Source organism: Meriones unguiculatus, chromosome 3 (assembly GCF_030254825.1).
Source record: "Meriones unguiculatus strain TT.TT164.6M chromosome 3, Bangor_MerUng_6.1, whole genome shotgun sequence".
In the NCBI taxonomy this organism is placed as follows: domain Eukaryota; kingdom Metazoa; phylum Chordata; class Mammalia; order Rodentia; family Muridae; genus Meriones; species Meriones unguiculatus.
The window spans coordinates 138536664-138559470 of NC_083351.1; the positions used below are offsets into that span (position 1 = coordinate 138536664).

Below are 22807 nucleotides of genomic sequence, written 5' to 3' on the forward strand. Positions count from 1 at the left end.
CCGTAATTGAGCAAGCTGTCCCTGCTGTGGCTCTTTTGTCACCTTCCTTTCCAACTCCTGCCACCTACAGCATCAATGGCCAGGCCCCTGCTCCTGCTTACAGAAGAGGGACCCTAGCAGGAGGATGTCAGGCTTCCAGAAAACAGCTGTGCCTAGCAGACAGATCAGAGCACAAAGTCTACATTCACCAGGTATCTAACACCGGCAACAAACCTACAGAAGGAAAACAATTCTAGGTTACTCAAATATCTTGTCACAAAAGCAATTCTAACTAGCAAAATTAATGCTCCCCCTTAAATAACTTCAAAGGGATTGATTGAATTGTATAATACAACCCTCCCAATCTGTTTTCTTCTCTCAAAATGGTTATACTTTGCTCTTCTGGTAGAAACTAAAAGATCTTATCTTGAGAAATCTTTAAATATTTTGACCTGTGTTTTTTTTGTTTTGTTTTTAAAATCAAAACTATTAGATATCAGCTCCATGTAACGCTTTGTATTAACTTAAATTAACACTCACTGAATCCATTTTAAGTAAGAGTCTTCATGATGGGAATAAACAAGCACTGTCTGAGTGGCTAGAAAGCCCACCTCGTGAGACAGACTCCCTCCCTGGCACTGCAAACACGGTCAAGAACCTGCAGCTCCACAGGCCCTGCGCCCCCAGGAGACCGCACGGCTCTTCCTCTGCCGGTGGATGGATGGTACTGCGCCAGCTCCTAGTGACTTGGCGCTCCATCAGCACATCTCTCAAGCCCAGGAGGAGGCCGCTCCTACTGTGGTGTCAGTTAGCATGGTCAGTCAGCCCCGAACGGCATAGACCTCACCTCAGGGGGCGTGGTGGGAGATGAGCTGGGAAGACAAAGAGCAGGCGATGGAGGACATAACTTCACAGGACTGGCGCTCCATGCAGAGCTGCATACACCAACTTACATGAACTGTGACAGCACGAAAGACCTGTGCAAGCTCAAACCAGGACTAAATCCCAGAGTCAGGGCATGAACTCTCACTGCCACTCACGGGACTGCAGGCACCTGAAAGCCACCAGAAGAGGGAGAGTAGGATTTCTTCAGTGCTGTGGGGACTACACTCACTCCCAACAGCAGTAGCTGGGCAAATACAAACTGGACTTGCTACGTTTAAAATAAACAAACAAATGAAAGAAAAAAAAGAAAAAATACTCAAAGTTGGGTGGGTGAATATGAGCAAAATATATTGTATGGACTTCTCAAAGGATTAGTATAAAAGCTATTTTAAAATAAAACTACTTCACTTAAAAACTAAATCATAATTTAGCAAAATAAAAAAACATGAAGTGACAGTTTTCAAGCATCCTACAACTCTACTCAGTACCTTTGAAGTCACTGTGAACAAGACAGAGCGTCCAGGTTAGTGGAAACCCCACAGGCCAGGCTTCAGGGAAAAAAAAGCCTGGGTCTCTTCAGCCAAGCTCAGCACTGCTATGTGTCAGTGAGCACAGCAAGAGCTAGCTCCCTGTCTGCCATGCTGCCACCTAAAAGCACCTACTACACTGACAATCCACAGCCGCACCTTCCATCCTGCTGTGGACATCACCAGCTTCCATGTGGGAGAACAGCGAGTCTAAGAATACCCCTGATTCTCTAGCAAAGGATCAGAAAATAAACCAGAAACTCCAAAGCCTCAGGAAGTAGTCCTCTTTATTCCTACAGACGCCAAACAGTACTCATTCAAATGTATTTGAATATGTTAAGGATATTATACTCGAGTATAAATCATCTAAAATTACCCGATGTCCACAGACACACAAAGGAGCCTCTCCGTTGTGTGTGCACCAGTGAGAACCTGTGTACTGTGTGCTCACTGATAAAGGGGCAGTGGACTGCCCACACAGGTTGTACACACTGCAGCTAATGGTCCTCCAATATGGCGGAGGGGGCTGGGTTAAATGAGAACCAGGAACACCACCAGCAACTCATCTAGTCGGCTTTGCCGGTTTTCAGGAAACCCATCGGGACTGCACCGCATGGAGAAGAGTCCACAGACACAGCGGGTCTGCCTTTTCTGTGGAAGAACTGCCACCCACCCTCCAACACTGTTTGTGAAACAGGAAAGGGTGACAGCTGGATTGTGGCAGGTTTACCCTAGGTTTTTTGTTCCTCCTCTACATCTGATTTGCAAGTATTCAGGTTTACAAAGAACACAGCAAGATGAAGCTATGTTTGGGAAAGTCATGGCTGCTGTGCCAAATTCGCTAGGCGGCAACTCAGCCGCTGCCCACTGGGACCTAAAAGGTGGGAGGCGCTGAGCCATGGCATCACTGCACCTTCTCCAAAAAGGTCCTTGCACTCTCTCTCTCTAAATGTATTATGACAACGAATTTCAAAAAAAACTATATACAGGGTGATGCAAAGTTGTGGAAAGGAACAACACAGAATTGTACAATCATTAAATTAAAAATTCCAGAAACCCAAGGCTGTTCTTTACATCAGCATGATAAGTTATTTTAGGTTTAACACATTTTTGTTTTTTGGAATGTACCATTGTGCCCAGCTACATTTTTATATCTCTATGAAGGGAAATATTCAGAGTACAAATTGTAATGCTACCAAAATAGAGGGAAAGAAATCAAAGCTTTAAGTAAAAAACAAACAAAACAATAAGCCATCATAATGACTAATCTTTTGGATATGAAAATTTGATTAAGTCTTTGAAACATTCTGAAAATGGTCAACTTAAAATACTAAGTATAGTTTCTTGTAACATGAAGCTTACTTCTTCCTTGTGTTACTATATGAAATAGACAGACCCTCTCAAGAGCTTCAAATACAAAGTATCCAAAAAGAAGCTTTCAGGGAGACAGAGGCAATGGGGTCAGCAAGGAACAAATGACAGTCCAGTGGAAGGGCACTAAGGTGTGAAGAACAAATGCTCCATCTATCCTTGAAAACTGTACCTGGCAGCCATCAATCCAAAGGGCTGTCATGTGCTGCCAGAAACAAAACTCTGCTCTGTCTCACTATAGGAGACATGACATAGTTTTTTTTTTTTGTGAATGAGATGTAATTTTTAAAATTCATACTTTATGTACAGTTGGCTTATCAGGTAAAGTTAAAAACTCTTGTATTTAGATACTGAATACTTTCTAAACTTTCACAGCAAATTTATTTATAAATGAAAATAATCAACTTCAATATCAAACTCAGATTATTTCAGTCTTTTTGGCAAGCAAGATCTAACATCATCCTATGTTCAAAAAAGAACTCACAGAAAGAAAATGAGATAGGTATTTCACGCTCCACCTTTCCTTAGCTACACGTCTGCAATTAAATAAGCTCCTGAGGTCTGGATCATGGCGTTCCTCTAATCAGATTATGAATCCATACCTAGGCATTTCCAGCACCTACAGATGGACCTACAGAGCACCTGTAACAGCTTTTTCCTTCCCAAAGTCCGACTCTCAGTCATCTCTCCAATCTCACTCAAGAAAGCATAAAGCCCCACAATTCTTTCCCCTTTCTGCCTTCATTTCCACATGATGCAGCAGCGAGCTCTGGGCCCAGAGTCCCTCGGTTTGCGCACCCCTAGCTCAGGCTCCTCTTCCTTCCTGGATGACCCGTCCCACATCTTCACAGGGACAGCAGCAGCACATAGCATGCCCGGCTGCTCATGGACTGAGTGGTGTCTGAGCCTATCCTGTGCCAGGCACAAGACAACACACATTCCCATTCTCATAGAACATAGACTCTGAGCTCTTTAACTAGGACGGTTGTGTGAACAGTTACAGTGTGCAGAACAACACACAGCACACAACCCGTAGCACCTGGCTGATCGTGCCCAGCGCATGCAAACTCCCACGCCTTGTCTCCCTAAGCTCAAACATGCTGTATCTGAGGAAGCCTTGGCCTGGTGCTCACCCTCCTCCATGGAAGGTCTAAGAAGCACCACAGCCTGTGGCTTCCCAGTCTCAGCTGGGCCCGGGGCTGGCGTGGAGACACACCCTGCCATTCTGCCCAGTTACCCTTCCGTCTCCACTCCAGACCCTCTGCGCCATCTTCCGGCTGTCACCTACCACACCCTGCTGTGCTCTTATCTCCTGTCCTCCTCTCCTCTTTAAAATGCACGTGCTCACTTTTGGCCTCACAGTTTCCTCCCTCTCACCAACAGGTGAGCCCTGACACTTGAATTCCCAGTCTGGGAAGCCCGTTTCCACCCCGCACAGCAGCTGCTGCTTGGCTGGGCCTCTGTCTCTGGACTCAGAACTAACAGGTGGCCATGACCTAGTAAGTGGGTAACAGTGTGTTACAGAGAAGATTCAATGAGGCAACAAGCTGAAGGTGCTTCACAATGCTTGATGGTGAGACGCTTGAGGGTGAGCGGTTCCTGGAGAAGCAAACCTCAAGACGGACCAGCAGATTCTGAAAATGTGATTGGCAAAAACACAAAAGAAATAATGAAAGACATCATACATGCTTCAGGAAAATATAACATGGTAAGGTAATGTCTTTCTCAAGGAAAAAAACATAAAGATAGAAATCGTTTAAATTACCATTTACAAAAAGCAGAAAAGAATTAAAAATTCTTGTATCACTTAAAGAGACTGTCATGGAGTGCTTCAGAACTAGAGGTAGAAATGATGATCTAGTAATACAAAGTCAGAACTAAGTAGAGACACTCAAAAGTAATGGATCTAATGACATGTTCACAGCTCCTGTGAGTAACGGCGAAATCAGTTACATTAAGCGATGTCCTTACGATCAATTTTGCAGTTCTCAAACAAACCTACCTTGGTTGTGATGGCCTTCTGTCCCATACAGCGCTGGATCAATTGGTAATAGTTATAAACTCCCAGGCCAAGGTTATTCTTCAATTTTCCTTTCTCATACTTTCCCTCTAGATTCATAAAATGCTGGGAACTTCTTGTCCCTTTCCTGCAGGGTGAGCCTCAGTATTTGCTGGATCCTTTACAGAACGTGTTAGAAACTATCTAGCTGGCATTTCTCTTTGTGAGAAGAAAAGCCTCTTGTGTTTTAAGTCTTCAACTTTTCTACCAGTGTCCCCAAATCTGTCCTTCGGCCCAGATCATTCTTACATTAAGGATCGACAACTGAGGTTTCCTGAAACCTCCAAAGTCACGTCCCCATATTCACCCTAGACCCTGGTGATGCTGCTTTATTAATCTGGCTAGCATTCTGCCAGCTTTCAGACTGCACAGTCAACCACTTTAGCTGCACTCTCACTCTGGGTCATTTCTTCTCCACTTCATTACCATATGCCCCGTCCTTACCATTTCTATGTTAATTTGGGCTTGTCTACAGGTCTCTGTGGGCAGGTGTGCCTGCCAGTTCGTCACATACACATGGAGGCCAGAGCTAACACGTGCTCTCTCTGTCTACTGCAGTGGTTTTTAGCCTGGGGACTGTCACCCCCCCCCCAGTTAAATGACCTTTCACAGGGGTCACACCTATCAGACAGCCTGCATATCAGACATTTCTATTACAATCCGTAACAGTAGCACTATTATAGTCATGAAGTAGCAACAAAATAATATTCTGGTTGGAGGCCACCACATGAGGAACTGTGTTACAGGGCAGCAGCACTAGGACGGCTGAGGGCCACTGCTGCATTTTTCCAGCCATTTATTTATTTATTTATTTATTTATTTATTTATTTATTTATTTATCTGTCTATTTATTGGGACATGGCCTCTCACTGAATCTCGACCTTGCCACTCAGCTACACTAACTGGCCAGAGTGACCCCAGGGTCCCCATCTCTGTCACCCCAGCCCTGGGGTTATGGGCCTTCACTACCATGCTTGCTTTCACATGGGTGCAGAGATTTGAACTAGGGTCCTCGTATTTGCACAGGAAGCCCTTTACCCACTGAGCTCTCTCTCAGCCCTCTGTTTTACTTGAATGAGAAGAATATCGTATTGCTCCTCTTTAGTTCTCAGAAGTGCATAGCCAGCACTTTCCTCCTCAGCCTCTAATGCTGCAAAGTAACTGTTAAGAATCTACAATTTCACAAAGTACTGCTAGAGCTACTCACAAGTTCTGATAGCACTCTCCTGGTAACAGGCATTTTCTAATTTTCTTTATGATTCTTTGAATCACAAACATATTAATCTTCAGGTACAATAGAAACTATCTCATATCTAAATTAATGGCATTGTAAACACATACTAAATTTCTGTGAAACTTGTTGTATTCGACTATGATTAACTATTCTTTGTGTGTTCAAAAAGAACACTGAGGCCGTGGGATACACGGCTCCATCCTGCGCAGAGCAGCAAGCTGGTAAAGACTCATAGAAGTCTGTCTTCTTGTTGATCTCTCTTTGCTCTTCCAACACCTACTAAGAAATTATTTCAAGCAAGCCACAACATAATGAACTTGCCTGTTCCTTTTGTGATTCTTTTCTTGTGCTTATTAGATTTTAGAGGAATATTAGTTACATGGCAATTTCAAACTGCACTGTCCTTCTAGCGCTTACTGATTCTTGAAATCAATTTTGTCTCGAAGTCAATGTTGATTGATAAAATATAGCCAAGCTTTTGTGTGTTCAGTGACCGTCACTGGCTTTCCACGTGTTTCTTAAAGGGATGTTGCTTGCAGTGACTATCTAACAGGACTTTGCTACTTTGTTCCATACAGTTAGCTTCTCTTGACTGTCAATGTAAATGCACCAAATTGCTCATACCTGCAGTTATCACTACTAAGTGCATGCTGTTTCTCATGTTTCCTTCCTTCTTCCTCACCTCTGCTTAGCTTTTTCATACTTCCCCCTTCTCAAGTTACACTCTGTCTAGGTCTACAGCTAATCAGCAGTCTCGTCCGGACCCAGGCTTTATTCAGCATTCGTTCACAGCCACCCATGCTTGCCACTCTCTGTAACCTTCTTCTCCCACAAGTCCCCTCCATCTGTGACTACTTTCCTGTCTGAGAAAGTGGCAATCACAGCTCCAGAGAGAAACGAAGATTCGTGGCCAGCATAGTTAACGCACTGAGCTCCACACAGCTCGCCAAAAGACGAGGAGCTGAGGATGGATGTGGTGGTGAGCCCGGGGAAGGCCAGCACCGACGGCCTTCCAGCACACGCTAGCTGTACTCCAGAGGAGCAGACGTGCCCAGAGTAGCCTTTCTGCCCCTTACTGCTCTCAACTACTTTTCAAGTTGGCACTATAAAACTCCACTTGCTCACCTTAAGACAAGAGAACGATGACATTTCCTACTAAAGAGGCAGCCTGTTAGGAACGCTGGCCTGTCAGGCACTTTACAAGCACTCGGTTTCGGTTTCACAGTAGCCACACACGACCTACCGGCCAGTTAAACACACAGCAGAGTGAAGGAGAAAGGAGTATTTGCAAACAGTGAGGTTAGTCAATTTTTAAAGTTCAAAAATTCCATCATACAGGATATAGTAACACATAGAAGACGAAAGCCCTTTAATTGACATAAACTGTACCATGTGAAATGTTTAGAGAAACAGAGACAAGCACAAACGAGACACCTTTATGTAAGAAGTGTTGCACTCAGAGGTCAGGACATATGAAAGTGAATTTTCCTAACACACAGCCCTTGCAAGGCACTGGCTTTAGCGGGTCTTGTAGCAGACAGCATACCTTCCAAAGGAGTTTGCTCTCTAGGCTTTTCTTACACAAAGCCTCACTGTGTAACCCAGCTGGCCATAAATTCATGATCCTCCTGCCTTGCCTCTGAGTGCTGGGATTAAGGACAAGTGCCACCACACCCAGCCTCAATTCCTTTTATTTAATAAAAGAATACCATACCAGTCTGGGCTACAGTATATTGAATAGGAAGCATTAAGGTAAATTTTTATTTTTATTTGCAATTGGAAGATTTTTTTAATGCCTAGCTAATTTAATTCAAATAATAAAACAGCTAGTTGACTTATCACCTTCATTTGTCACAGACAATCACTCTTACAGTGTAAGAGGACAAGAATGAGATAGACAGCGTGGCTCATGCCTATATCCCAGCACCTGAGAGGACGAGGCAGGAACAGCACGGCTTTAAGCCACGCCTAGACTACACAGGAAGTTTCAGGCTGGACTGTAGCAAATGTCTGCCTTAAAACATATAAAGAAATTAATTAGAAAAGAAAGGTGGGAACTGCCTAACTGCAGTTAAATATGTAAGGCTCAGTATCAAAGCACAGCGACAGTTCCCAGGCGGGATTTTATTCAGACGTTACTAAATGGCAGAAATAACTGCCTTGGGTTGCTTTCAGCTGCTGTGCTAACCCACTCTGACCCAAGGCAACTTGAAGAGGAAGGGTTTATTTTGCTTACAGATCACAGTTCATCACAGAGGAATGCCAAGACAGAAACTTGGGAGCCAGAGCTGAGGCAGAGGCTGTGCAGGGGACTGTTTACTGGCTTCTCTCTGGCTTGCTCAGCCTGCTTTCTTACACAACCTGAGATCACCTGTCCAGGAGTGGCATTTCCAGCAGCAGGCTGGGCCCTCCCACACCAAACATTTATTTTAAAATGCTCTGCAGATATGCCCACAGACCAACAGCTTCCTTTTCCTAGATGATTCCAGGTTGTATCAAGTTAAAAAAACAACAACAAAAAAAACGAACTAGCCCAATAAACAGGAATGATTTACTAACCAAGAGTACAGAGCATGTGTCTTTGGAAAACAGTAGTTAATGGAAGTAAAAATATCTCATTCAAGAGATTTTTAAATCACAACATTTGTTTGGATTGTGATTTGACTTAGAAAGAAAAAAACTGAAAGTATACAATTCCCTAGAAGAACACAGAGAACAAATTCACTGCCAACGGGTGCACATGTGTGAACCAACCCTGACCTGTGTAAGCATCTAACAACCTAATCCTGTTGGTGGCATGAGGGCGGCAGTGGGGACATCAATGGCGGGGACACCACTTCTAAGCAATGGCGACATGACTCTGCCAGTGTGATCTGACAGGTCAGGGAAGGAAGGGTGAGCTCCTACTTTCAATAATGCAATCACGTGTTAACATTTACTGTATAGAGAATCACTAAATGGTGAATTGCACAGACATAGCAATACAATTCCCTCTTCAAGCCCACTGGCAGTTCCACATCACTCCTAGGACAAAATGCAAACTCGGTTTTCAGCATAAATTTTTTCTTCATTTGCTTTCTAACTCTCTAGATTCATCCTTCTCCTCCTACATGACAGACAAATGTCTTTCAGATCCCAGTGTATAGACATGTCTCTGGCAGCTAGCTGCACAACCATCCTCTGCATAGACCATGGCTGTGGTTTCCTCAGGATGGCCATGCATGGCCTTTAAGTCTTATCTCCAAGCATCCGCAATAGGACCAATTACTGAACTAGATTTTTGTTGAGCTTGATTCCTGTTTTCTTTTCCTATACCACAAGCACCTTTGGTTTCCACCTTTCTGACTGGTGCATGGTAATTACCACATCAATTCCACAGAAAGCAAATGGAGGCTTAAATCAATCATTATTGTTCAAACTTCATAGAGCAAATAACATCAAATTAATATTATAGCCTATGACTTTTATATCTCTCACTCATTGCTGTCTTTCTATAAATGTACCCATCAAACCAGATCAAAAGGAATTTTATATTCACATGTAGAATGTCCAAGAATGATACAACCAAAGGAAATATAAAAACATGAGACACTTAAGGGGCTGGAGAGATGGCTCAGAGGTTAAGAGTACTATCTGCTCTTCCAGAGGTCCTGAGTTCAATTCCCAGCAACCACATGGTGGCTCACAACCATCTGTAACGAGATCTGGTACTCTCTTCTGGTGTGCAGGCAGAACACCATATACCTGACAAATAAGTAAATAAATAAATCTTAAAACAAAACTTAAAAAATAAAACCAATCTAGGTGGTAGTGGCTCAGACCTTAATCCCAGTGCTGCTGGGGAGGCCGAGGCAGGAGTATCCTTGAATTGGAGGCCAGCCTGGTCTACAGAGTGAGTTCCTGGAAAGTCAGGGCTACACACAGAAACCCTGACTCAAACAAAAACAAAAACAAACAAACAAAAAAACCAAGACATGTAAGCACTACAGATTTTTCAAGGAAAATCAATAACAAAAAGAAATGGAAAAGCTAAAAGTAATAAAATGGAAAATGAACTAGTTACAGAACATCTTTTAGAGAACAAGATGTGTGTGTGAATGTGAACTCATGCACTGGTCAGCCCGCCGCTTGTTCCCTTGGCTCTAGCAGAGTGAGCAGACGAGCACCCGTGCTCACGATGAGATGCAGGATCATGCTCCCCATGCACAGCTACAAGGTGTGTAGTGTGAAAGGGCCGTGCTGGGCACACCACCACCATGCAGGAATCTGAAAGCCAGCAGATTACAATCACATTCCACCTAGCCACTGGCTCCCCGTGGGCAGCCTTTCCTCATGCTGGAGCCTTGCGAACCCTGAGCTCATGGTGGCACACTCCTGCAATCCCAGAGTCGGGGGCAGAAGGAGCAGTGGGGCCGCAGGGGGAGCTCTGTGTTCAGTGAGAGACCCTCCTCAAAGTCACAGTGACAATCACCCGAGGAAAACGCCAACGGTGGCCTTTCCACTCCACAAGCACACAGCCACAGACTCATGTGCACATCCTAGAACCACAAAAACAGAAGACGAACAGGTCAGATTTTTTTTTTTAAACTCGTGAAAATTGCTGAAGGTAGACTCGGGCCCTTATAGATCAAGGTAAAAAGAGAATATGGACAAGATTTAATATGAAATGGATCATAGGCCTGAATGTTAATGCTTTAGAATTTCGAATATTTAGAAAAATCTTCACTTTGATCAAGGAATAAAGCCCAAAAGAATAAAATCTTAACTGATAACAAAGATTTTTTTTTCAAAATTAAAAATCAAAGACTACTCCAAAAAAGGTTAAGCCCTTTAAATACTTATATATAACAAATAATCTGAGTCCAGAAAATGCAAAGTCCTCTTTCAATTCAATCATTAAAAGAAATCTAACTAAAAGGGATGTATCATTTGAAAAGCCCGTGACGAATGACAACAAGCGAGCAACAGACGCTTAGCTTCTCCACACACCTTTACTCGCCAGCACAGTGGTGCCACGCCCCCAGAGAATGGGGCAAGCAGAACTCGTAGAGGATGGTGGGGGGCACAAAAGTGACAAGCGCTTTATAGCTGGGCAGTTTCTTGTCAAGTTAGCCACACGCCTAGTGAATGACCCAGCAATCTTTTTAAGTGTACAAGAGCAATGTCAGTCTATGGTCCCATAAAATCTGTGTGTTTATAGATTTAATTATAGCAAAGCGCACAAATAATCAAAATTAGTAGGTCAACTAATTTTAGGTGAGTAGGTGAAAAGCTATATAAATTATATTACATTCATGAAAACAGAATACCACCCAGCAATTCAGGAGAATGAACTACTGATGGCATGAACTTCAAGAACACTATGCAAAGCACAGTAAGGAATATAAGGAAAGAAGTCCATGTTTCCTGGTTGCAATTCTAGGAACAATAAATCCAATCTTTAATGAGCAAAACCAGACAGACCACTGATTTCTTGGGGGCCAGAAGCGGGAAGTTCTGGCTGCCATTTGGCACAAGGGAATTTCTGGGGACGACAGAGATACTTCCCATGTGAGTGGTTATATAAGCATGCATGTGCCAAAATGCACAGGACTGTATCTTATCACATATTTAGCATTGCAATAAAGCTTACTTAAATAAACATACCTACAGACCCACACATGGTTTTAACTTCTGTCTTGAGATTGTTCTGATCTAAAGTGTAGGGACACAGTAAAATATTCCAAGCCAAGTGAATGCATGAAAACTTACAGGTTACATGCATCTTAAACTGTTCAAACACAAAATGTACAGTTTGGCTTCCTTGGGCTTCAGTTTTTGCTTTATGCAACAGAGTACAAAGTGTGTTATTTCTAATTCCAAGTCAACATTTACAGAAAGTGTTTCAGTACCTCTCCATATAATGCACCTTAAGAGCTGATCCAAGATGGTCCTCCCTGAGCTAAAAGACACCTTAAGGAACAAACGATGATGCTCCAGAGGACTGGAAAGATGCCCCTGGGGTAGGCATGCCTGCTGAACAAGCCTGTGGTCCTGAGTCTGAGTGCCAGCACCCACACTTAAAGGCAGAGGCATGGCATGTGCCTGCAAGCCCAGTGCTGGGGAAGACACAGGCAGAGAAGGACGATCTCAGTCAGTGAGGGACCCTGCCTCAAATGAATGATGCGGAGAGTGATAAAACACCTGATCTACCCAACTGACATTCAGACATCCATGGATGTGCACAGGCATGCACGCCCACATATTGATGCTCGTGTAAAATGAGAGTGCTAGGAAGGGAGAGAGGGGCCAGAGACATGAAGCTTTAGTGTAAGTTTTCACACAGCAACTTCATATGGAAACATCAGACCCTGTGAGCTAGTCCACTGGTCCTGCCCTAAGCAGACAACACTTAAGGCCAAAGCAGAGAGTCTATTTCAAGTAGTAGTAGTGCATTAGTTAAGAATGAATAAGAACCTGGGTGCAGTGGCTCACACCTTTAATCCCAGCACTTGGGAGACAGAGGGAGGCGGATCTCTGTGAGTTTGAGGCCAGCCTGCTCTACAGAGTGAGTCCAAGACAGCCAAAACTATATAGAGAAACTCTGTCTCAAAATAAAAAGCATGGATAAGAAATAGTTAACTATACAACAAGGACATCTGCTCAACCATGTTTGTAGCAGCTTTATTTGTAATAGCCAGAATCTGGACACAACCCAGAAGTCCTTCAGTTGAGGAATGGATACAGAAATTGTAGTACATCTACACAATGGAGTAGTACTCAGCAATTAAAAACGAGGAAATCCTGAAATTTGCAGGCAAATGGTGGAAACTAGAAAAGATCATCCTGAGTGAGGTAACCCAGAAGCAAAAAGACACTCATGGTATATACTCACTTATAAGTGGATATTAAATATATAATATAGGTAAAAATCTGTACACCTAAAGAAGCTAATCAAGAAGGAAGACCCTGGGTAATATGCATAATCCTCATTCAGAAAGGCAAGTGGGATAGACATGGGAAGAGGGAGAAAACAGGGAATAGGACTGGAGCCTACCAGAGAGGACCTCTGAAAGACTCTACCAAGCAGGGTATCAAAGCAGATGCTGAGACTCATAGTTAAACTTTGGGCAGAGTACAGAGACTCTTATGAAAGAAGGGGAAGATAGAAAAACCTGGAGGGGACAGGAGCTCCACAAGGAGAGCAACAGAACCAAAATATCTGGGCCCAGGGGTCTTTTCTGAGACTTGATACTCCAAACAAGGACCATTCATAACCTGGAACCTCTGCACAGATGTAGCCCATGGCAGCTCGGTGTCCAAGTGGGTTTCCTAGTAAGGGGAACAGGGACTGTCTCTGACATGAACTCAATGGGTGACTCTTTGATCAAAGAGTCAGGCCACAGAGGAAGAAAATGCATCCAGTACTGATGAGACCAGATAGGCTTGGATCAGATGGAAGGGGAGAAGGACCTTCCCTATCAGTGGACTGGGGGAAGGCATAGAGGGTGAAGAGGGAGGGAGTGTAGGATTAGGAGGAGATGAGAGAGGGGGCTTACAGCTGGGATACAAAGTGAATAAATTGTAATAAAAAAATAGTTAACTGATACAAAATGTATTTAAAGCAAATACATAAAGTTTAAATTAGCATTTACTGAAGGCTTAACACAAAATGTGCTGTTTCATAAACCTCATTTAGCCATTCCAACTCTGAGAGTAGCATTTCAGCGGAAAGCTATGTCACTTGGCCAACTTAAGACAACTAGTAAAATACAGGATCAACCCAGCTCTTACCCTGCTTATCCTTGAAAAAAATAACACTCGCCAGGCAGTGGCAGCTTTTAATTCCAGCACTCAGGAGGCAGAGGCATCAGATCTCTGTGAGTTCAAGACCAGCCTGGTCTACAAAGTGAGTCTAGCTATGACTGTTAAACAGAGAAACCCTGTCTCAGAAAACTGAAAGCAAACAGGCAAACGCCCCTCTATCCAGCCACGCCAGGCGAACTGTAAGCTGCAGACCGAGCACTTGGGAGTCAGGAGGATCTGCACAATGTCAGGGTCAGTCTGGGCTCCTGTACGAGAATGTCTCAAAACAATAAAACCGCAACAACAGAGAAACAGAGAAGGCCCCGTTATATCAGGGGTTACCTCCATACACACAAGAGACCTAACGATAAAAGGCAAAGCAATGACACTAACAGAAAAGTTTCCATAAAAGTATTTTTAATCTACATATTAGGAAAGATTCCCTCCTACCCACAAAGTCAAAACTCTGATGGATTTAAGACTAAAATTAAGGATTTTTGTACCATCATTAAAATTGATAGATGATTGGTATACTTGCAATTATGATACTGAAAACACCCACAAAAAAAATCTAGGCTATCAACAAGAAATACAAAAGTGAACCCAAATTGCTAGCCAAGGATATGCAGAAAGGATCAACCTCCTAGTAAAATAAAACCTCCTCAACATCTTATTTAGCAGTGTCAAAATAACAAAATGGGGCTGGAGAGATGGGTCAAGTGGTCAGGAGCACTGGCTACTATTCTGGAGGGCGGGTCCAGTTCCCAGCACCCACATGGCAGCTCATAACTGTCTCCTGCTCCAGTCCCAGGGGACCTGATGCCCTCTTCTGGCCTCCACTGGTGCCACTCATGGTGCTCCCACATGCAGGTAGATAAAACTCTTACCCATAAAATAAGGAAAAATTGTTTTTTAAAAATGCAAAAGACATGATATTGTAAAATGCCATACTCTGGAAAAACTCTGAAATAATAAGTAGTCCCACACTGCTGGTGCGGGTGAAGATTGGTTTTGCCATTTGCTGAACTATGTGGCAGGATTTAGTCACTATCTACAGAGAAATCTTTCCTCGGCCCTCCTTCCTGACATGGAAGGAGGCCTGTGACGGGACCCCCTGGACCCTGGAGTCAGACTGGGGCTCCAGCACCAGGAATTCCTAACTAGTTATAGCTTCAAGGAAACAACCGCGGGTAGAAGCAACCAAGAGACACCTGAGACTGGCACCGTGCAGGCCTGGAGACACAGGCCTGGAGGGGAGAGCAGCGCCGTCCAGATGAGAGAAGTGCTCTAAATAAGGCTAAGTGAGGGACACAGCTACACCGGCTAGGTACCCACATGCCGTAGAAATCCTTTTTGTGCCAAGATGACTGAGCACTCTATAAATACACGAGAAACACTGGCATCCACTTGCTTGTTACAAATTCACAGACGAATATACTTAATGTTCTGATAAAAGGCAACAAACTAGGACTTAGTTTTCACTAACTAGAAAGACAAACATGGCAAAGTCAGTGTTTCTTTGTGTTCGCCTTTGTGCATGGGTGTGCTCCAGCCCTCCCCTCCCTCTCCCTCCTTCCTAATCCTGTCTTCCTTTCTCCTCCCTGTGAGGGTCTCACTTTGTATCACAAGCCAACTGTCAAATTCACTATCCTCCTGTCCCAGCCTCCCGAATGACAGGATTATGGGCGTAAACCAGCACACCTATTATCACTTTCCCCCTGAAAACCGCTTTTGATGATCCACCCAAATTCTTCTGTCTCCAAATGTATACTGCTTTACTGTCTTAAGTGGTACTCATAGGAAATGATTTTCCTTTTCCCACTTCCCTTGTTCACTCAAATAAAAAATAACCCTCAAAGGGATACAGAGGAACTTGGTTTAGAAAAGTGAGCTGCAACAGTGTTCAGTACCAGCCAAGTATTGGGCATTGGGGGCCATCTTGGAGCACACACTGATGGAAAGGAGGGTTAGTAAAATGTAGTCCTGTGCCACATAAGGATGTGCTCAGTGTCAAGTTTCACCTCTAGTGATGCTCCCGTAAGACTGACTGTCCAGCGACACAACAGGGCGCTCACTGTGATGGCCACACAGGGCACATCTCTAAGAATGTACTTACTCTGTGCTTAGGAAGAAAGGAGAAAACATCAGAGATGGTGATTTTCACAGTCCATTCTGGCATGCCCAGAGAGCAAGGTTACCTTAAGCCTGGGTCCTGACCCTGACTCCATGAAACTTTTGCCCACGTAGCCATCTGGCAGCACAATTCAAAATACATGTTCAAGAGTCTGCAGCTCCCCCCGGCAGCTCACCCAGAGCTTCACCTGGACCAGTGTCCCGGGAAAGGGATTCTGGGGAAGACAATCTTTCATTGTCAAAAGATATGTGTGTTGTTGTTGCTCTTATTTTCTAGACAGGGTGTCTCTGTGTAGCCCTGGCCGTCCAGAAACTTGATTTGTAGACCAGGCTGGCCTTGAACTCACAGAGCTCTGCCTCTGCGGCCCAAGTACTAGAGTTAAAGCCATGTGCTACCAGTGCCTGGCTAGGATGATTCGTTTTTAAGCCAACAAGCTCTGGTTTACTCTGAATGCGATCTACTTAACAACAACAAGCCCTCACACGTTGTGTTCAATTAAGTCAAGGGTCATGAACAGAGAAATCAAATTGTTGTTAGTGCCCATGACCAGTGGTGGAAATATCTGAAGGGAGCGCCCTGTATTAAAAGAAAGATAGAACTAGAGCTTTCTGGGAGAGATGGTTAACTCAGTGACGTGCTTGGCTATGACAGCCCGAGTTTGGATCTCCAACCCCCACATAAAGGTCAGTGTGCCTACAGCCTCAACACAGGAGAAGAGGCGACAGGAGGGTCCCTGGGGCACCAGCCCAGCCAGACTCATCAATGGGTAAGGCCCAGATTCAATGAGAGACTTGATCAAGCAGCTATAACCCAGACGCTTAGAAAGATGAAGCAGGGAGATCACAAGTTCAAGGCCATCCAGGACAACTTAATGAGCCATTGCATTCAACTGAGAAACTTTAAAAAGGATGGTAATGTGACACAATGGTAGAGTACTTGCAGAATATTTATGAGGCCCAGGTTGAATCTCCAATACCATAATAAATACACAAATAAATAAATCTTATGATATTATTAGTAACCCACTTTTAGGTTAAGAGCAGCATAATTCACCTCTATTAAGCTTAAAGCTCAGGCAGGCATGTTCACTCCACATGGGTAATCTTTATGTAGTAAATGAGGTCCCTTTGGGGCTGTAGAGATGGCTCAGCAGTTAAGAGCCCTCACTGCTCTTCCAGAGGTCCCATGTTTGTCCAGCCCCCAGGCAGGCACCTCACAACTGCCTGTACCCACAGGCCTCCTCTGGCCACAGTAGGTACCTGCAGACATGTGTATAAACCTATACATAAACATACATAATTTAAAGCAGAATAATTCTTTTCTTTTAAAGAATGCTTCCTTTAAAAATGGAATCCTCAAAACACTGTCCATCTACAGGAAAGTTTATTTATTCTCTCCGGTAGTGTCTACACAAAGATCAGGTTTACCTGTTGGAAAACTTCACATTCCTCTGCGGAGACTGCTTGGGGTAGAGATATGCTTGTGTGCTCACTGGGCACTCCTCTGTGCAGTCTTAACCACAGTGCTCTCAAACCTTTGCACACGATGCACAGAACTGACGTTTACACCACGATTACCTCCTAGGATGTACAAGGTCTAACTTTTAAAGGATAGTTTTAAAGGATACCCCAAACGAGGGCCCTTCTCCAACTTCAGCCTTTACAGTGTTCTCTCCACAAGGCTCTTGTATTTTGGTCTGCATCTCTACAAGAAGTGAACGAGGGATTAACAGCCATGCTGCAGAGCCTATGAAAGCACTTCAACCTTAAGTGTCATCTCCGTGTCCATGACAGCCTCCAGCCCTACTGTTCCTCTGCACACTGACGCAGACCTACAGCAGCTGCATGCGTCTCTCCTCCTCGCTGCAATTCAAGATAAGTACCCAAGAGCAGCTAGCAGCATAATCCCCCATGACCGTGCATCTGTGTGTACACCTGACTCCAACCGCACGCTTAGAAATGACTTAGAAAAGGAAAAAGAAAAAGGTCGAAAAAAAAATCACTGTGGGAAATGTTTCAGGATATTTTAGAAATATTCCCGGTACAGCCTTCTTGTATTTCAAAGGCAAATTACAAAACACAGAGGTGTGCTAAGGCGGGCAACATTAGCAAGTACTCCTCATGCTTTCTCTTCACCAGGGTCACCTGACCACTGAGCGACCCTTCCAGTCTATACGACATTGCTGATGTTGTGCTTCACGAAAGAATTCATACACTGTGAAACTCTAAGTCCCTTAATTCACGAAAAAAAAAAAGAAAGAAAGAAAAGAAATGAATCTCTCATTCATGGAGATCTCAGGACATAGAATACTACAAAATTAAAGAGACACCTGTCAGAAATGAAAGCCTGTGCTTACAGACAGTCCGTGAGAAGTCCACACAGACAGCGCGGCTGTCGCAACATGGTGGAGCCGTCAGTGCCTTTCTAGAACTGCCATTGAAGTCGACGGTGAAGAGATGCTTCTAACTTTTGACTGGTGAAAGCTTACGGTTTATATTTATCTTAACATAACTATATGAATACAAAGCAGAAACATTCAAGTTCCATGTAATTTTTATAAGCCAAAGTCATCATCGTGGTGTACATGGTTTGCTTAAGGTAGTAATTATTTGAATATAACCAATAAATAAATTATTAGAGGCTCAAAAAAACTTGTATTTCTTAATTTATAAAGGGGAAACCTAAAGTTAATATGTTCCTGGATTCTTCACTAAAGGTGGGTACGGGATGGGCAGGGGACCCCATAAGCCTCTTATGAGAGGCTTACAGCACAAAGGAGAAAATCAAAGCTACAGCCAAACAGCAGAAGACTAGCATCTAAGTCTCAAGTTTACCTAAGCTATGGGGAAATACTACTCAGTATTAGCAATCACTTAATTAAAACTTTTTTTCACCATTCCTAACCAGGGACATCTTTAACATGTGAAAAATGTGTTGCTCAAGACTCCTACTATGAACAACAACAAAAGGTTAAAAAGTATGAAAAATATGAAAAAAATAAATATACGTAGCCACTGCATTTTCTTGCCCAAATCTAAAACCAAACTTTTTAAATACTGTAACTGCTTTAATGTGATACCAGAGAGTACCAATCTCAAGATTTTAAAGCTTAAGTGTATAAGTACCTTCATGTGAACACATTCCTACCTCTTTCTAGCGTCAGCAAGCTAAGGACCCTCAGGCTTGTTCTGAAGATTTACAAGGACACAGAATATTGCCCATGAGCACAGAAGATGCCAAAGCTTCTGCTGCTGCGCCAACAGTAGCTTTGGTTAGCATCCTCTACTGGTGGTTCCCAAAGGCAGCAAGAAGACATGGTGCTGGTGACAGAAAGGTATGTGCCTGCTATTCCATCCAAGGTGAATTAGTCAGCATGCAGGGCTCATTTCTCAAGAATAAAAACGGGGAAGGAAAACGTCATACAGAATAGAACTTTGGAAAAGAAAAAATTTAAATACAACAAAGCATTAAATTAGAATCTCAGCATTTCTAGCACCACTCCTGTAGACAGCTGGCCTCACCACCATAACACCCCCCACAGAAGGCTGCATGATTTAGGCAACCTGCTCAACTGCTTCACCCTTTTTAAGTTACAGTTTCTGATGTTGTCAGTGTCCTAGCCTGCAGACACAGTCTAGAAAGGAAATAAAATGTTTTACTGCTGGCTTAGCCATAAAATCTACATACTTTATTTCAAAATGAATACAAATATAATTTATGCAAAAATAATATAGAATATTTCTATTACCACCTCCCACTGTATGCACCACTACTTATTCATTAAAATGGAATTCAAGAGTTAATATCTTTCCAGATGATTCTCTCCTGAAACATCTGCAACTTAAATATGACTACGTTGCTAAGAAATATCAACCAGCACTTATCCCCAGGTTCCACAGCACAATGCAGATAACTTCATTTTTAATTTGCAGAAACAGCAAGCCGAATCAAACAGCATGACTGCAACGGTCAGCGATGGATGAAAGCATTTGAGAACAAAAAGAAAGAAATACAAAGAGAGAGGCAAAAGTGCTGAAAATGGAAGGTACCTGTGGTAGCACAGCGCTTTCTCACACACCTTTTGTTTTCTCGGAGTAATGCATACCGCAGTCAAGACATTTCGGGTCCAAAAGCCCCAAATCTGTTTTTCTAATATTAAACACAAAGGAGAAACCCTGACAGCAAGCGCGGTAAATAAACCCCTCCCCTGAGAAGGCAGGCGGCGAACAGGAGGGGGCTGGCATGCATGCAGGAGAAAACTAAACACCATCTTTTTTCTACCTGCACAAGTTGCCATTTGCTGCAGCGATCACGAATCTCCTTTTCCTGCCGATCTCAGGCCCCTTTCGGGATAGCTTTCCCCCCCCATTAAGTCATCTGTTGATATGCCTTATGTGTGTGATATTAATATCCCAGGATCTGTGGGAGAGAAAGCCATTCTTCCCTATTCAGGTAAACATGTTTACAGCAGCTGCACAGACAGGGGGTGGCTGGGACTCACATGTCACACACATGTCGTCCGCAGCACGGAAGCCCCTTTCTCTGGCGACTGGCGTTTTAAATAAGGTCAGGGCACGGAGCAGCCCTTTCCTGGCCAACTTACCTTTCATAAAGCCACATCAGCAGTGGCGGCGGCGGCTCCCTGCAGAACGGACACTATCTGACGCCAGAAGCAGGAAATTACACTCGCGGCAGCCTCGCTCGGGTCCTGCCACACCAGCCACCTCTCCACAATGACGCCACCCAGCACACCTTGCTCGGAGACGCGCCGCTTAGCTCAACGACCGAAACCGTTCACGCCAGCGGGGCTTTCAACGTGGGCTCAGACCTATTCGAAACGTGTTTACAACCGAGCAGGAACCTCTCTGGAACAGCCTGAAACCTTCGTATCTGCCTCTAGACAGGAAATCCCACACAAGATCTAAAATTGCCAGGAGAGGTTACAAAACCTGGCGTGCGGCATCCCGGAGGGGAGGGCGCCGCGCGGAGCGGGCGGGGTGGGGCGTGGGGGCGCGCCGGGCTTCCCTGGTCCCCTGGACGCCACATCGCTGCCACCGGGCCGCGCTCATCCCCCCGGTCCTCCCCACCGGCCGCCCGGCACCCCTCGGGAGCCCCCACGCAGCCGCCAGGCGCGGAAGGCACGAGGAATTCCTTATATAGCCGCGGCCGCGCAGGGCTGTGGCCGCCCGTCGGCTCACTCAGGTACCCGGGCAGGGGCATCCCCCGGCCGCCGCCGCCGCCGCCGCCGCGGGGACTGTCCAGACAATGACCGGCAGCCTGGAGCCCGGAGCACACGCTCTCCCGACCGGGGGCCCCGGCCGTCCTGCCACTCCCGCGTCTCCCCAGCACTGGGCGAGCCCACGGGGCGCCCACCGACAGGAGTCGGGGCGTCGCGGGTTCTCCCGGCGCCTGGGGCTTCTCCCCTCTTTTAAACACAAAACAAAACGAGACAAAAAAAAAAAAAAAGGCACCATCGGAAAAAAAACAACTCCGCGGCCAGGCCGGGGAGCGCGTTTCCCTGGCACCCCCGCGCAAATCAATACCCCGCGCAGCTGCACGGCGAGCCGCAGCCCCGTGCGTCCGTCGGGCCGCCCGCCCCCTCCCCCACCCGCCCCACTCGCGACCCCGAGCGCCGGCCCGGCTCCGTTATCCGCCCGCGGCCGCGCGTCGGGCCCAGGTAACAACTTCCCCAAAGCCAGCGAGCCGGAGCCTGGCGCATGCACGCCGGGGGGCCCCCCGCGCCCGCCCGGGCGTCCCGACCTGTCCGCGCCCCGGCCCCCGGGTCCACGCACACGCGCGCCCCGCGGCGGCCGGGAGGCGTCGCAGCCCGCTCGGGCCCCGACGGGCGGCCCACGCGCGGAGCTCCAGCCGCGGGAGCGCCCTGCTCCCGGCGGCCCCGCGCGTCCCCATCCCCGCCCGCCCGGCCGGCCGGCCGCGAGCGCGCGGGGCGCAACTTCCCCGCGGGCGCCCGAGGCGGCGCGCGGCGCCCGCCCGCTCCCGCGCACACGCGCGCACGGCCGACACGCAGCCGACACGCAAGCCGGCCCGCGGCCGCCCGTCCGCCCGCGCCCGCCCGCTGCAAGTTTGTTCCCCACCGCCGCGGCCTGCGCGGAGGGAGGATCGCGCGCGGGGAGGCGCCGGGGGGCGGCAAGAGTGGAGAAAGTGCGCAAAGAAGCAACAGCCGCTCCACCCGCGGCCGCGGAGTGGCCGGGCGCGGCGGCGGGATGCGGCGCGCCTAACGGTCCCCGCGGCCGCCGAGCCGCTAGGCGCAGAGGCAGGTAAGACATAACGGTCCAGGACGGCGGCGCGGGGCGGCGGGCGGCGGGGCGCACTACTTTACTTTCCCACTCCGCCCGGCCCGGCCCCGCCGCCCCCGGCCCGCCCGGCCCCGCGCCCCTCGCCGGCCGCCCGCCGCCCGCCCGCCGCGCCCGGCCCCTCCGCCACTCACCGTTATTGCGCCGCGGGTTCGCCTGCTTTCTGCGCTTACACCTGGGGCCATCCGCCATGATCCTCTCGCTTGTGTCTAAATGCTCGAGTCACCTCCTCCCCCTCCTCCCTCCCTCCCTCCCTCCCCTTCCCCCCCACCCGCCGCCTCCACCCCTCCCCCTCCCCACCGCACCTGGTTTACGACACTCGCGGCTTTACGACATCACCTTCCTAACACCTAGCGGCGCTCGCTCTACGGCCGGAACCTCGTTGCTAGGGCCGGGGCGGTTTGCGGCAGCCCCCGGGGCGCTGCCGGAGTTTGAATCCGGGGAGGCGAGGGAAAAGTTTCGCTCAGGTGTGCTGGGGGCGCGGAGGAGGGCGCCGGGGACGCCCCCGGGCACGGGGAC

At 46.5% G+C, this 22807-nt stretch overlaps 1 protein-coding gene across 3 annotated transcripts in view; it reads right to left on the reverse strand.

Moving 5' to 3' along the window:
• Window positions 1-22528, reverse strand: part of Zeb1 (zinc finger E-box binding homeobox 1) — a 168153-nt gene extending 145625 nt beyond the window's left edge. For 2 of the 3 annotated variants that reach the window (XM_060380637.1, XM_021653868.2), the window contains exon 1: window positions 22423-22528. In XM_060380637.1, coding sequence (XP_060236620.1) covers window positions 22423-22480 — 58 coding nt within the window. In that variant the 5' untranslated portion in view covers window positions 22481-22528. Of the gene's footprint in view, window positions 1-20577; window positions 20718-22422 lie in introns of those variants that run through there. The other variant, XM_060380636.1, reaches the window with a different exon arrangement.
• Between the last annotated feature and the right edge of the window lie 279 nt (window positions 22529-22807).